The sequence below is a fragment of the Cinclus cinclus genome, unplaced genomic scaffold (assembly GCF_963662255.1).
Source record: "Cinclus cinclus unplaced genomic scaffold, bCinCin1.1 SCAFFOLD_309, whole genome shotgun sequence".
Taxonomy (NCBI): domain Eukaryota; kingdom Metazoa; phylum Chordata; class Aves; order Passeriformes; family Cinclidae; genus Cinclus; species Cinclus cinclus.
In genome coordinates, this window is record NW_026912073.1 from 2,038 (window position 1) to 17,064 (window position 15,027).

The window sequence follows — 15,027 nt, forward strand, 5'->3', positions numbered from 1 at the left end:
CCCATAGATCCATCCCTGCCCCATAGATCCTGTGTGCCCCATAGATCCTGTGTGCCCCATAGATCCCGTGTGCCCCATAGATCATCCCTGCCCCATAGATCCACCCCATAGATCCTGTGTGTCCCATAGATCCCGTGTGCCCCATAGATCCATCCCTGCCCCATAGATCCTGTGTGCCCCATAGATCCACCCCATAGATCCACCCCATAGATCATCCCTGCCCCATAGATCCATCCCTGCCCCATAGATCATCCCTGCCCCATAGATCCTGTGTGCCCCATAGATCCCGTGTGCCCCATAGATCCTGTGTGCCCCATAGATCCATTCCTGCCCCATAGATCCTGTGTGCCCCATAGATCATCCCTGCCCCATAGATCCACCCCATAGATCATCCCTGCCCCATAGATCATCCCTGCCCCATAGATCCACCCCACAGATCCATCCCTGCCCCATAGATCATCCCTGCCCCATAGATCCTGTGTGCCCCATAGATCCTGTGTGCCCCATAGATCCCGTGTGCCCCATAGATCCTGTGTGCCCCATAGATCCATTCCTGCCCCATAGATCCCGTGTGCCCCATAGATCCTGTGTGCCCCATAGATCATCCCTGCCCCATAGATCATCCCTGCCCCATAGATCATCCCTGCCCCATAGATCCCGTGTGCCCCATAGATCATCCCTGCCCCATAGATCCTGTGTGCCCCATAGATCCTGTGTGCCCCATAGATCCATCCCTGCCCCATAGATCCATCCCTGCCCCATAGATCATCCCTGCCCCATAGATCCACCCCATAGATCCTGTGTGCCCTATAGATCCACCCCATAGATCATCCCTGCCCCATAGATCCTGTGTGCCCCATAGATCCATCCCTGCCCCATAGATCCACCCCATAGATCATCCCTGCCCCATAGATCATCCCTGCCCCATAGATCCTGTGTGCCCCATAGATCCTGTGTGCCCCATAGATCCACCCCATAGATCCATCCCTGCCCCATAGATCCTGTGTGCCCCATAGACCCTGCAGGGCCTGGGTTACCTGCACGGCCAGGGGGTGATCCACAGGTGTGTGTCCCATAGATCCTGTGTGCCCCATAGATCCCGTGTGCCCCATAGATCATCCCTGCCCCATAGATCCACCCCATAGATCATCCCTGCCCCATAGGTCCTGTGTGCCCCATAGATCCACCCCATAGATCCATTCCTGCCCCATAGATCCATCCCTGCCCCATAGATCCACCCCATAGATCATCCCTGCCCCATAGATCCACCCCATAGATCCTGTGTGCCCCATAGATCCATCCCTGCCCCATAGATCCATCCCTGCCCCATAGATCCCGTGTGCCCCATAGATCCATCCTTGCCCCATAGAGCCTGCAGGGCCTGGGTTACCTGCACGGCCAGGGGGTGATCCACAGGTGTGTGCCCCATAGATCCTGTGTGCCCCATAGATCATCCCTGCCCCATAGATCCACCCCACAGATCCATCCCTGCCCCATAGATCCACCCCACAGATCCATCCCTGCCCCACAGATCCATCCCTGCCCCATAGATCCACCCCATAGATCCATCCCTGCCCCATAGATCCTGTGTGCCCCATAGATCTATCCCTGCCCCATAGATCTATCCCTGCCCCATAGATCATCCCTGCCCCATAGATCATCCCCACAGATCCATCCCTGCCCCATAGCCCCACCCCACCGACCCCTCCCCCACCCCACTGACCCCCCCCTCCCCTCCCCCACAGGGACATCAAGGCCTCCAACATCCTCCTGAGCTGCCCTGGACTGGTCAAACTGGGCGACTTCGGCTCGGCCTCGGTGGCCACCCCGGCCAAGTCCTTGGTGGGGACCCCGTACTGGTGAGGGGGAGGGGAGGGCACCTCTTCGTTAATTTATTCCTTAATTAATTCTCTTTTATTGGGGAAGGGGGAGGGGCCGGTCTTAAAAATGTGGGGAGGGGGTCCCCGAGTGGATGACCCCTCCCCCACCCCACCCCAGGATGGCTCCCGAGGTGATCCTGGCCATGGAGGAGGGGATTTACGACGGACGCGCCGACGTTTGGTCCCTGGGGATCACCTGCATCGAGCTGGGTGAGGGCATTTCTGGGGGGGGTTGGGGGGTTTGTGGGGGGTTTGTGGGGGGTTTATGGGGGTTTGTGGGGGGTTTGTGGGGGTTTGTGGGGGTTTATGGGGGTTTATGGGGGTTTATGGGGGTTTTATGGGGGTTTATGGGGGGTTTGTGGGGGGTTTGTGGGGGGTTTGTGGGGGGTTTGTGGGGGTTTGTGGGGGGTTTGTGGGGGTTTATGGGGGTTTATGGGGGTTTTATGGGGGTTTATGGGGGGTTTGTGGGGGGTTTGTGGGGGGTTTGTGGGGGGTTTGTGGGGGTTTGTGGGGGGTTTGTGGGGGTTTATGGGGGTTTATGGGGGTTTATGGGGGGTTTATGGGGGGTTTGTGGGGGTTTATGGGGGTTTGTGGGGGGTTTGTGGGGGGTTTATGGGGGGTTTATGGGGGGTTTGTGGGGGTTTATGGGGGTTTATGGGGGGTTTATGGGGGGTTTATGGGGGTTTATGGGGGTTTATGGGGGTTTATGGGGGTTTATGGGGGGTTTGTGGGGGGTTTATGGGGGTTTATGGGGGTTTATGGGGGGTTTGTGGGGGTTTATGGGGATTTTTTGGGGATTTTATGGGGATTTTTTACGCGTTTTTTACGCATTTTTTGGGGATTTTTTTAGGGATTTTTTGGGGATTTTTTAGGGATTTTTTGGGGATTTTTTAGGGATTTTTTGGGGATTTTATGGGGATTTTTTTGGATTTTTTGGGGATTTTTTACGCATTTTTGGGGGATTTTTTGGGGATTTTTTTGGATTTTTTGTGGATTTTTTTTTTATTTTTTAGGGAATTTTTGGGGATTTTTTTTGGATTTTTTGAGGATTTTGTGGGGATTTTTTCAGGATTTTTGGGGATTCTTTAGAGATTTTTTGAGGATTTTTTGAGGATTTTTTTGGGATTTTTTGGGGATTTTTTTGAGGATTTTTTGGGATTTTTTTTGAGGATTTTTTGGGGATTTTTTTGGCGATTTTTTGTGGATTTTTTGGGGATTTTTTGGGGATTTTTTGGGGACTTTTTTTTTTAAATTTTGGACGATTTTTTTGCAGAATTTTTTTATTTTTGAGGCGTTTTCTTTGTAGAATTCTGAGAGATTTTTTGGGGGGGATTTTTCTTCTGCCTGGGATTTTTTTTTTTTTGGGGGGGGGGGGTGGATTTTGGGGTGAATTTTTTTTGTCTTTTTATTTTTTTCCTGATTTTTTCTTTTTTTTAACCCTTTCCTGACCAGCTGAGCGGAGGCCGCCCCTGTTCCAGCTGAACGCGATGAGCGCCCTGTACCACATCGCCCAGAGAGAGCCCCCGGCCCTAAAACAGCCCCACAGCTGGTCCGTGCCCCATAGATCCTCCCTGCCCCACAGATCCCATAGATCCCATAGATCCAGCCCTGCCCCATAGATCTGTCCCATAGATCCCATAGATCCTCCCTGCCCCATAGATCTGCCCCATAGACCCCATAGATCCACCCCACATCGCCCAGAGAGAGCCCCCGGCCCTAAAACAGCCCCACAGCTGGTCCGTGCCCCATAGATCCTCCCTGCCCCATAGATCTGCCCCATAGATCCCATAGATCCTCCCTGCCCCATAGATCTGTCCCATAGACCCCATAGATCCTCCCTGCCCCATAGAACTGCCCCATAGATCCCATAGATCCAGCCCTGCCCCATAGATCCCATAGATCCCATAGATCCTCCCTGCCCCATAGATCCCATAGATCCACCCCACATCGCCCAGAGAGAGCCCCCGGCCCTAAAGCAGCCCCACAGCTGGTCCGTGCCCCATAGATCCTCCCTGCCCCATAGATCTGCCCCATAGATCCCACAGATCCCATAGATCCAGCCCTGCCCCATAGATCTGCCCCACAGATCCCATAGATCCTTCCTGCCCCATAGATCTGCCCCATAGATCCCATAGATCCAGCCCTGCCCCATAGATCCCACAGATCCCATAGATCCTCCCTGCCCCATAGATCTGCCCCACAGATCCCATAGATCCTTCCTGCCCCATAGATCTGCCCCATAGATCCCATAGATCCTCCCTGCCCCATAGATCTGTCCCATAGATCCCATAGATCCACCCCACATCGCCCAGAGAGAGCCCCCGGCCCTAAAGCAGCCCCACAGCTGGTCCGTGCCCCATAGATCCTCCCTGCCCCATAGATCTGCCCCATAGATCCCACAGATCCCATAGATCCAGCCCTGCCCCATAGATCTGCCCCATAGATCCCACAGATCCCATAGATCCAGCCCTGCCCCATAGATCTGCCCCATAGATCCCACAGATCTCATAGATCCAGCCCTGCCCCATAGATCTGTCCCATAGATCCCATAGATCCAGCCCTGCCCCATAGATCTGCCCCATAGATCCCATAGATCCTCCCTGCCCCATAGATCCACCCCATAGATCCCATAGATCCAGCCCTGCCCCATAGATCCCATAGATCCCATAGATCCTCCCTGCCCCATAGATCTGCCCCATAGACCCCATAGATCCAGCCCTGCCCCATAGATCTGTCCCATAGATCCCATAGATCCTCCCTGCCCCATAGATCTGCCCCATAGACCCCATAGATCCACCCCACATCGCCCAGAGAGAGCCCCCGGCCCTAAAACAGCCCCACAGCTGGTCCGTGCCCCATAGATCCTCCCTGCCCCATAGATCTGCCCCATAGATCCCACAGATCCCATAGATCCAGCCCTGCCCCATAGATCTGCCCCATAGATCCCACAGATCCCATAGATCCAGCCCTGCCCCATAGATCTGCCCCATAGATCCCACAGATCCCATAGATCCAGCCCTGCCCCATAGATCTGCCCCATAGATCCCACAGATCTCATAGATCCAGCCCTGCCCCATAGATCTGCCCCACAGATCCCATAGATCCAGCCCTGCCCCATAGATCTGTCCCATAGATCCCATAGATCCAGCCCTGCCCCATAGATCTGCCCCATAGATCCCATAGATCCTCCCTGCCCCATAGATCCACCCCATAGATCCCATAGATCCCATAGATCCAGCCCTGCCCCATAGACCCCATAGATCCTATAGACCCCATCGATGCACCCCACAGACCCAGCCGTGCCCCATAGATCCCTTACACCCCATAGATCATCCCTGCCCCATAGATCCCATAGATCCCATAGATCCAGCTCTGCCCCAAAGATCCGCCCCATAGACCCCATAGATCCAGCCCTGCCCCATAGATCCCATAGATCCAGCCCTGCCCCATAGATCCGCCCCATAGACCCCATAGATCCACCCCACAGACCCAGCCGTGCCCCATAGATCCCTTACACCCCATAGATCATCCCTGCCCCATAGATCTGCCCCATAGACCCCATAGATCATCCCTGCCCCATAGATCCCATAGATCCCATAGATCCAGCCCTGCCCCATAGATCCCATGGAACCCATAGATCCAGCTCTGCCCCAAAGATCCGCCCCATAGATCCCATAGATCATCCCTGCCCCATAGATCTGCCCCATAGACCCCATAGATCCAGCCCTGCCCCATAGATCTGCCCCATAGATCCTCCCTGCCCCATAGATCCAGCCCTGCCCCATAGATCCCATAGATCCTCCCTGCCCCATAGATCGATCCCATAGATCCAGCCCTGCCCCAAAGATCCGCCCCATAGATCATCCCTGCCCCATAGATCCCATAGACCCCATAGATCCAGCCCTGCCCCATAGATCCCATAGATCATCCCTGCCCCATAGATCCCATAGATCCAGCCCTGCCCCATAGATCCCATAGATCATCCCTGCCCCATAGATCATCCCTGCCCCATAGATCCCATAGATCCAGCCCTGCCCCATAGATCCCATAGATCATCCCTGCCCCATAGATCATCCCTGCCCCATAGATCCAGCCCTGCCCCACATTTCGGGGTCTCAGCCCCACATTTAGAATTCCAATCCCAAATTTTTGGTTTCCAATCCCGAATTTTTGTGCTCACCCCCCCCCCCCCCCCGTATCCCGAATTTTCGGGGTCCCCCACGTTTCCCCTCCCCCCTCCCCAGGTCGGAGGAATTTCGGGATTTTGTTTCTCGGTGCCTCCGGAAGCTTCCGCAGGAACGGCCCCGAGCGCGGGAGCTGCTGCAGGTGGGGACCCCAAAAACCCCCCAAAAAAAACCCAAACCCCCCCCCCCAAAAAAAAAAAAAAAAAACAAAAAACCACCCCAAAAAAAAAAAAAACAATCCCCCCCAAAGAAAAAAAAAAAAAAAACTACCCCAAAAAAAACCCCAAAAAACCCAAAAAACCCCCCCCAAAAAACTCCCACCCAAAAACCCCCCCCAAAAAAAAAACCCAAACCCCCCCCCAAAAAAACCCCAAAAAACTACCCCAAAAAACCCCCAAAAACACCCCAAAAAAACCCCAAAAAACCCCCCCAAAAAAATCCCAAAAACCCCCCCAAAAAAACCCCACACCCCCCCCAAAAAAAACCCCAAAATCTTCCCAAAATCCTTAAAAAACCCCAAAAAATCACAAAAAAACCCCAAAACCCCCCCAAAAAAAACCAAAAAAAGAAACCCCCCCAAGAAAACCCAAAATCTTCCCAAAATCCTTAAAAAAAAACCCAAAAAATCACAAAAAAACCCAAAACCCCCCCCAAAAAAAAACCCCAAAACCCCCCCAAAAAAACACCAAAACCCCAAATAAAACCCAAAATCTTCCAAAATCCTTAAAAAAAAAATCCCAAAAAAATCACAAAAAATCCCAAAAAAACCCCCCAAAAAACCCCCCAAAATCTTCCCAAAATCCTTTAAAAAAAAAACCCAAAAAATCACAAAAAAAACCCAAAAATCCCCCCAAAAAAACCCAAAAAGAAACCCCAAAAAAAACCCCCAAAAACCCCAAAAAACCCCCCCAAAAAAACCCAAAATCTTCCCAAAATTCTTAAAAAAAACCCCAAAAAATCACAAAAAAACCCAACCCCCTCCAAAAAAACCCAAAATCTTCCCAAAATCCTTAAAAAAACCCCAAAAAATCACAAAAAATCCCAAAAACCCCCCAAAAAAACCCAAAAAAGAAACCCCAAAAAAAAACCCAAAAAAACCCCAAAACCCTTCCCAAAATCCCCAAAATCTTCCCAAAATCCTTAAAAAAGCCCCAAAAAAATCACAAAAAAACCCCCAAAAAATCACAAAAAATCCCCCCCCAAAAAACCCCCAAAAAATCACAAAAAATCCCAAAAAACGACCCCGAAATTTTCCTCCAAATTCCTGAAAATTTTCCAAAAAATCCCCAAAGGAAATTTGAAAAATCCCAAAAAGAAATTTCTCCAAAATCCCAAATTTTTCCTTCCCGCCCTAAAAAAAGAAAAAAAAAAAAATCCTAAAATATTTTTTGGGCGATTTTGGGATTTTTTTGGGCGATTTTGGGGTTTTTTGGGTGATTTTGGGATTTTTTGAGGTGATTTTGGGTTGATTTTGAGGTGATTTTTGGGTTGATTTTGGGTTATTTTGGGTGATTTTTGGGACGATTTTTGGGATATTTTTGGGTGATTTTTGGGACGATTTTTGGGTTATTTTGTGATTTTTGTGGTGATTTTTGGGATGATTTTGGGATATTTTTGGGGTGATTTCGGGTGATTTTTGGGACGATTTTGGGATGATTTTTGGGATTTTTTTGGGTGATTTTAGGATTATTTCAGGGAATTTTTGGGATGATTTTGGGTTATTTTGGGGTGATTTTAGGATTATTTCAGGGTATTTTTAGGATGATTTTGGGGTGATTTTGGGGTATTTTAGGGATGATTTTGGGTGATTTTGGGATGATTTTTAGGATGATTTTTGGGGTGATTTTTAGGGTGATTTTTGGGTGATTTTGGGATGATTTTGGGTGATTTTTGGGGTGATTTTGGGATAATTTTTGGGATGATTTTAGGATGATTTTTAGGGTGATTTTGGGGTGATTTGGGAACATTTTTGGGGTGATTTTTCGGTGATTTCGGTTGATTTTTGGGTGATTTTAGGATGATTTTGGGTTATTTTGGGTGATTTTTGGGTTATTTTGGGTGATTTTTGGAGCGATTTTGGGATGATTTTGGGGTATTTTTTGGGTGATTTTAGGATGATTTTTAGGGTGATTTTGGGGTGATTTTTGGGGTGATTTTTAGGATGATTTTAGGGTGATTTCAGGGTATTTTAGGGTGATTTTGGGTATTTTGGGGTGATGTTTGGGGTGATTTTGGGGTGATTTTAGGTTGATTTTTAGGGTGATTTTTAGGGTGATTTTTGGGGTGATTTCAGGGTGATTTTTAGGATGATTTTTAGGATAATTTTGGGGTGATTTTGGGTGATTTTTTGGGTGATTTTTGGGGTGATTTTGGGGTGATTTCGGGGTATTTTGGGGTGATTTTGGGTATTTTGGGGTGATTTTTGGGGTGATTTTGGGTGATTTTTGGGTTGATTTTGGGTGATTTTTTAGGTGAATTTTGGGGTGATTTTGGGGTGATTTGGGGTGATTTTAGGATGATTTTTAGGGTGATTTTTGGGGTGATTTTTAGGATGATTTTTAGGATAATTTTGGGGTGATTTTGGGTATTTTGGGGTGATTTTTGGGGTGATTTTGGGTGATTTTTAGGATGATTTTTAGGATAATTTTGGGGTGATTTTGGGTATTTTGGGGTGATTTTTTGGGTGATTTTTGGGGTTTCCAGCACGGGTTCCTGGCCCAGGAGCGCCCCCCGGGGGTGGTCCCAGAGCTGCTGCGCAGAACCAAGATGGCCGCCAGGGACGAGGTGAGTGCAGACCAGTATAAACCAGTATAAACCGGTGTGGACCAGTACGGACCGGTATAAACCAGTATGGACCAGTTTGGTTCCATATGTGGGTACCAGATGGCTCCCAGTCATTCCCAGTCCATCCCAGTTGGGTTCCAGTCCATCCCAGTTGGGTTCCAATCCATCCCAGTCATTCCCAGTCCATCCCAGTTGAGTTCCAGTCCATCCCAGTTGGGTTCCAGTCCATCCCAGTTGGGTTCCAGTCCATCCCAGTTAGGTTCCAGTCCATCCCAGTCATTCCCAGTCCATCCCAGTTGGGTTCCAGTCCATCCCAGTTGGGTTCCAGTCCATCCCAGTTATTCCCAGTCCATCCCAGTTGGGTTCCAGTCCATCCCAGTTATTCCCAGTCCCTCCCAGTTGGGTTCCAGTCCCTCCCAGTTGGGTTCCAGTCCCTCCCAGTTAGGTTCCAGTCCATCCCAGTTGGGTTCCAGTCCATCCCAGTTGGGTTCCAGTCCATCCCAGTTATTCCCAGTCCATCCCAGTTGGGTTCCAGTCCATCCCAGTTGGGTTCCAGTCCATCCCAGTCGATCCCAGTGCCCTCCCAGTCCATCCCAGTTGGCTTCCAGTTTGTCCCTGTCCATCCCAGTGCTCTCCCAGTTGAGTTCCAGTCCATCCCAGTCCCTCCCAGTCCCTCCCAGTCCCTCCCAGTGCCCTCCCAGTGCCCTCCCCGTGCCCTCCCAGTTGAGTTCCAGTCCATCCCAGTTCCCTCCCAGTCCCTCCCAGTCCCTCCCAGTCCCTCCCAGTCCATCCCAGTCGATCCCAGTCCCTCCCAGTCCCTCCCAGTGCCCTCCCAGTCCATCCCAGTCGATCCCAGTCCCTCCCAGTCCATCCAGTCTGACCCCCCCACCTCTCTCTGTCCCCCCCCAGGATCCCCCCAGCCCCTCCCCCAGCATTCCCAGTTCTCCCAGTAGCACCAGTGACCCTCCCAGTCTGGGGGACCCCGAGGACGACGCCGAGGGGGGAGGGGAGGGACCCCCCGGGACCCCCCCGCAGGTGAGGGGGAAATTTGGGGAATTTTTGGGAGATTTTGGGGAATTTTTGGGAGATTTTGGGAAAAATTTTCAGGGATTTTTTGGGGGGGGGGGGGGGTGTGTGTGAAAAAAAAATCGGGAATTTTGGGGGGGAAATTTTGGGAAAATTTTCCGGGGATTTTGAGGGGAAATTTGGGAATTTGAGGGAATTTTTTTGGAATTTTTTTGGGGGGTTATGGGATGGAATTGGGGGGGAATTTGGGAAATTTCAGGGAATTTTTGGGGATTTGGGAGAATTTTGGGGTAAAATTGGGAGGATTTTTGGGGGGGGGGGGGTGTGGGGGGGGTGGATTTAATGGAATTCCCCTCCCCCCTCCTCCAATCAGGGACCCCAAAAAAATCCCCCCAGGGAAAAAAAAAAAAAAAAATTTAAATTCAATTTTTAAATCCAATTTTTTTGCTTCCCAAAATGTCCCAGAATTTCCCTTAAATTCCATTTTATTTTTTCTCCCCTCACAAAAGACGTTTCCCCAATTTTTTCATTTTTCCCTCAAAAAAAAAAAAAAAAATTTTTTTTCAATCCCTTTTTTCCTCCTTTTCCCTTTTTTTCCCTCATTTTTTTCCTCATTTTTCCTCATTTTTTTTCCCTCAATTTTTCTTCTTTCTTTCTCTTTTTTTCTCTATTTTATCTCAATTTTTTCTCATTTTTTTCTCATTTTTTTCCTTTTTTTCCCATTTTTTTCTCATTTTTTTTCTCATTTTTTCTTTTTTTTTTCTCATTTTTTTCTCATTTTTTTTCTCATTTTTTCTTTTTTTTTTCTCATTTTTTTCTCATTTTTTTCTCGTTTTTTCTCATTTATTCTCATTTAATTTTTTTCCCTCATTTTTCCCCTCATTTTTTCTCTCATTTTTCCCTCATTTTTTCCCATTTTTTTCTCTTTTTTTTTTCCATTTATTTCTCTCATTTATTTTATTTTTCCCCTCATTTTTCTCCTCATCTTCCCTCTCCTTTTCTTCTCATTTTTTTTTCTCATTTTTTTCCTCATTTTTTCTTCATTTTTTCTTCATTTTTTCTTCATTTTTTTTCAGTTTTTTTTCTCGTTTATTTTCTCATTTATTCTCTCATTTATTTTTTTCCCCCCATTTTCCCCCCATTTCCCCCCATTTTCCCCTCATTTTTCCCCATTTTTCCCTCATTTCCCCCCCACTTTTTCCCCATTTTTTCCCCATTTTTTCCCCATTTTCCCCCCATTTCCCCCCCATTTTCCCCTCATTTCTCCCCATTTTTCTTCCCCATTTCCCCCCCATTTTCCCCTCATTTTCCCCTCATTTTCCCCCCATTTTCCCCCCATTTTCCCCCCATTTTTCCCCTCATTTTTTCCTCATTGTTTCCTTTCTTTTCCCCTCCCGTTTCCCTCCTGTTTTCCCCTCATTTTTCCCTCATTTTCCCATTTCCCCCCCATTTTCCCCTCATTTTTTCCTCATTTCCCCCCATTTTCCCCCCATTTTCCCCTCATTTTCCCCCCATTTTCCCCCCATTTTTCCCCATTTTTCCCCATTTTTCCCTCATTTTCCCCCCATTTTTCCCCATTTTTCCCCATTTTTCCCCCATTTTTCCCCATTTTCCCCTCATTTTTCCCCCATTTTCCCCCCATTTTCCCCCCATTTTCCCCCCATTTTTCCCCTCATTTTTTCCTCATTGTTTCCTTTCTTTTCCCCTCCCGTTTCCCTCCTGTTTTCCCCTCATTTTTCCCTCATTTTCCCATTTCCCCCCCATTTTCCCCTCATTTTTCCCCATTTTCCCCCCATTTTCCCCCCATTTTCCCCCCATTTTCCCCCCATTTTTCCCCATTTTTCCCCATTTTTCCCCATTTTTCCCCATTTTCCCCCCATTTTTCCCCATTTTTCCCCATTTTTCCCCATTTTCCCCCCATTTTTCCCCATTTCCCCCCATTTTCCCCCCATTTTTCCCCATTTTTCCCCATTTTCCCCCCATTTTTCCCCATTTTTCCCCCATTTTTCCCCATTTTCCCCCCATTTTTCCCCATTTTTCCCCCATTTTTCCCCATTTTCCCCCCATTTTTCCCCATTTTTCCCTCATTTTTCCCCATTTTTCCCTCATTTTTCCCCCATTTTTCTCTCCTCAGGACGACGCCATTTCCGCCATCTTGTCCCCTCCGGCCGCCATTTTGTCCCCCCAAAACCCCCAAACCCCTTCAACTTTACCCTCCCCAAACCTCATTTTTTCCACCCAAAATCCCATTTTTTCCACCCAAAATCCCATTTTTTCCACCCAAAACCCCATTTTTTCCACCCCAAACCCCATTTTGTGCCCCCCAACCCCTCCCTCATCCCCCTCCGCCGCCGTTTTCCCTCCTTCCCCTCAGGCCGCCATTTTGTCTTCGACCTTTCAAAACCCAAATTTAATCCCTCAAAACCCAAATTTATCCCCTGAAAACCCAAATTTATCCCCCGAAAACACAAATTTATCCCCTGAAAACCCAAATTTATCCCCCCCCGACCCAAATTTCCCCTCACAAAACCCCGTTTTACCTTCGGGGGACCCTCCACCACCCCACCCCACCATTTTACCCTCGCAAAATCCCTCTTTAACCCCTCAAAATCTCATTTTATCCACACCGAAAACCACTTTATCCCCTCAAACCTCCGTTTTATCGCCCCCAGCCTCAAATCCCCCCTCAGAAAATCCCTTTTTACCACCCCCAGACCCAAACTCCCCCTCACAAAACCTCCCTTTCTCTCCGGCCGCCATTTTGTCCCCTCAGTCCTCCATCTTGTCCCACCCCACCCCTTCCATTTTCCCACCTAAAAACTCCAGATTTTTACCCAAAACCCCCGTTTTTTCCCTCAAAACGCCCGTCCCTTTTCCCAAAAACTCCCAACCTCCCCGCCACCTTTCCTTTCACCTTTCTCCCACCCCTCGCCGAGCCACCATTCCCCTCCCAACCCCTTCCCTCCTCCCTCACCTCCTCTGCTCCCTCTTGGCCTTCACGGCCGCCATTCATCCCTCACCCCCATCCCTCCTCCTCCTCCTCACGGCTCTTTGGGCTCAAAAACGACGATTTTGGGGTTTCCTTTCGGCGTTAGAATCCGGCGCCACAGGTTTGGTTCTCGTTCACGCCCTCCTCCCCCTCAGTCCTCACCTCGGAGGTTCCTCTTTGGGACCTTTGGCCTTGTCCGCGGGAGTCGCCGCCATTTTAGGCCTCAACGTTCGTCGCCGTCGACTTTACGTCCCCGTCATCGTTTTAGCCGCTCAACTTTGGTTTTCCCCTTGGTTATTTTTACCTCTTTATATTTTGGGAGAAATTTCACGCGACGGACGAGCTCATCGTTTGTGGTTTCGGGGGATTTTAGGTTTACCTCCTCCTCTTTTTGGAGTTTTTTCACGTTTGGGTTTAGTATCAGAACGAGGACTTTTTCGATTTTTCCCTAAAACGAACAAAATGAGGTTTAGGAGTCGTCTTCCCGTAGCTCAAAAACGTTTTCGAGGAGGGATTTCGGCGTCGTCGGCGTCGGCGTCGCGGGGTTTTTGGGGAGGGTTGGAAATTTTCGGGAGGCGTTTTGGGGTTTTTTTAGTTAAAGCGGGGAGGTTTTTACAAAGATTTTTTTGGGGGAAAAGCTCCCCTCCCCCACCCAGCAGGATCCCCCGTCCTAGTCCTCGACCCATCCCCCCACCCCAAAAAAAGGGATCCCAAAATCGGGGATCCCACCCCGCCCCTCCCCCACCCCCCAGGCGACCATGGAGGTGATTTGATTTTATTTCATTTTATTTTATTTTATTTTATTTTACTTTATTTTATTTTATTCTATTTTATCTTACTTTATTTTATTTTACTTTATTTTTTTATTTTATTTCATTTTATTTTACTTTATTTTATTTTATTTTACTTTATTTTATTTTATTTTATTTTATTTCATTTTACTTTATTTTATTTTATTTTATTTTACTTTATTTTATTTTACTTTTATTTTATTTTATTTTACTTTATTTTATTTTATTTTATTTTACTTTATTTTACTTTTATTTTATTTTATTTTACTTTATTTTATTTCATTTTACTTTATTTTACTTTTATTTTATTTTATTTTACTTTATTTTATTTTACTTTATTTTATTTTACTTTTATTTTATTTTATTTTATTTTACTTTATTTTACTTTATTTTATTTTATCTTAATTTATTTTATTTTACTTTATTTTACTTTTATTTTATTTTATTTTACTTTATTTTATTTTTATTTTATTTTACTTTATTTTACTTTATTTTATTTTATTTTATTTCATTTCATTTTACTTTATTTTATTTCATTTTACTTTATTTTACTTTATTTTATTTTATCTTAATTTATTTTATTTTACTTTATTTTACTTTTATTTTATTTTATTTTATTTTACTTTATTTTATTTTAGATTATTTTATTTTATTTTATTTCATTTCATTTTACTTTATTTTATTTTATTTTACTTTATTTTATTTTATCTTAATTTATTTTATTTTATTTTATTTTACTTTTTTTGGGGGGGGGGGAAGGGGCAGGTAAACACTAAAAAATAAAATAAAATAAAATAAAATAAAATAAAATAAACAACCCCCACCCCCAAAAAAACCAAAATTCCCAAAAATTTTTGGATTTTTTTTTAAATTTTTTTTTTTTTTTGGGGGGGGTGTAAAGGGGATGGATTTTGGGCTTGGGATCTTTCCTTAATTTTAAGGTTGGGGTCTTAAATTTGGGGAAAATTCCCCCTGCTCCCCACCCCCCCAAAAAAAAAAAAAAAAACACAAAAATCCAAAATTCCTCAAAAAAACAAAAAAATCCAAAATTCCCCAAAAAATAAAAAAAATCCAAAATTCCCAAAAAACAAAAAATCCAAAATTCCCAAAAAAATAAAAAATAAAAAATTCCTCGAAAAATAAAAAATCCAAAATTCCTCAAAAAAATCTAAAAAATCCAAAATTCCCAAAAAATAAAAAATCCAAAATTCCTCAAAAAAATAAAAAATCCAAAATTCCCAAAAAATAAAAAATCCAAACTTCCCCAAAAAATAAAAAATCCAAAATTCCCCAAAAAAATAAAAAATCCAAAATTCCTCAAAAAAAACTAAAAAATCCAAAATTCCCCAAAAATAAAAAATCCAAAATTCCCC

The 15,027-nt window shown here is 46.1% G+C and overlaps 1 protein-coding gene across 1 annotated transcript; it reads left to right on the plus strand.

Annotated features, from left to right (window-relative positions):
• The first annotated feature begins 1,379 nt into the window (after window positions 1-1,379).
• LOC134057156 (serine/threonine-protein kinase TAO2-like) lies at window positions 1,380-13,916 on the plus strand. Its single transcript, XM_062514186.1, has 8 exons — window positions 1,380-1,416; window positions 1,746-1,859; window positions 1,999-2,090; window positions 3,333-3,429; window positions 6,125-6,206; window positions 8,768-8,848; window positions 9,758-9,883; window positions 12,009-13,916. The coding sequence occupies exons 3-8, from the start codon at window positions 2,000-2,002 to the stop codon at window positions 13,629-13,631; spliced, it is 2,100 nt and encodes a 699-aa protein (XP_062370170.1). The 5' UTR covers window positions 1,380-1,416; window positions 1,746-1,859; window position 1,999; the 3' UTR covers window positions 13,632-13,916.
• Window positions 13,917-15,027: the final 1,111 nt, after the last annotated feature.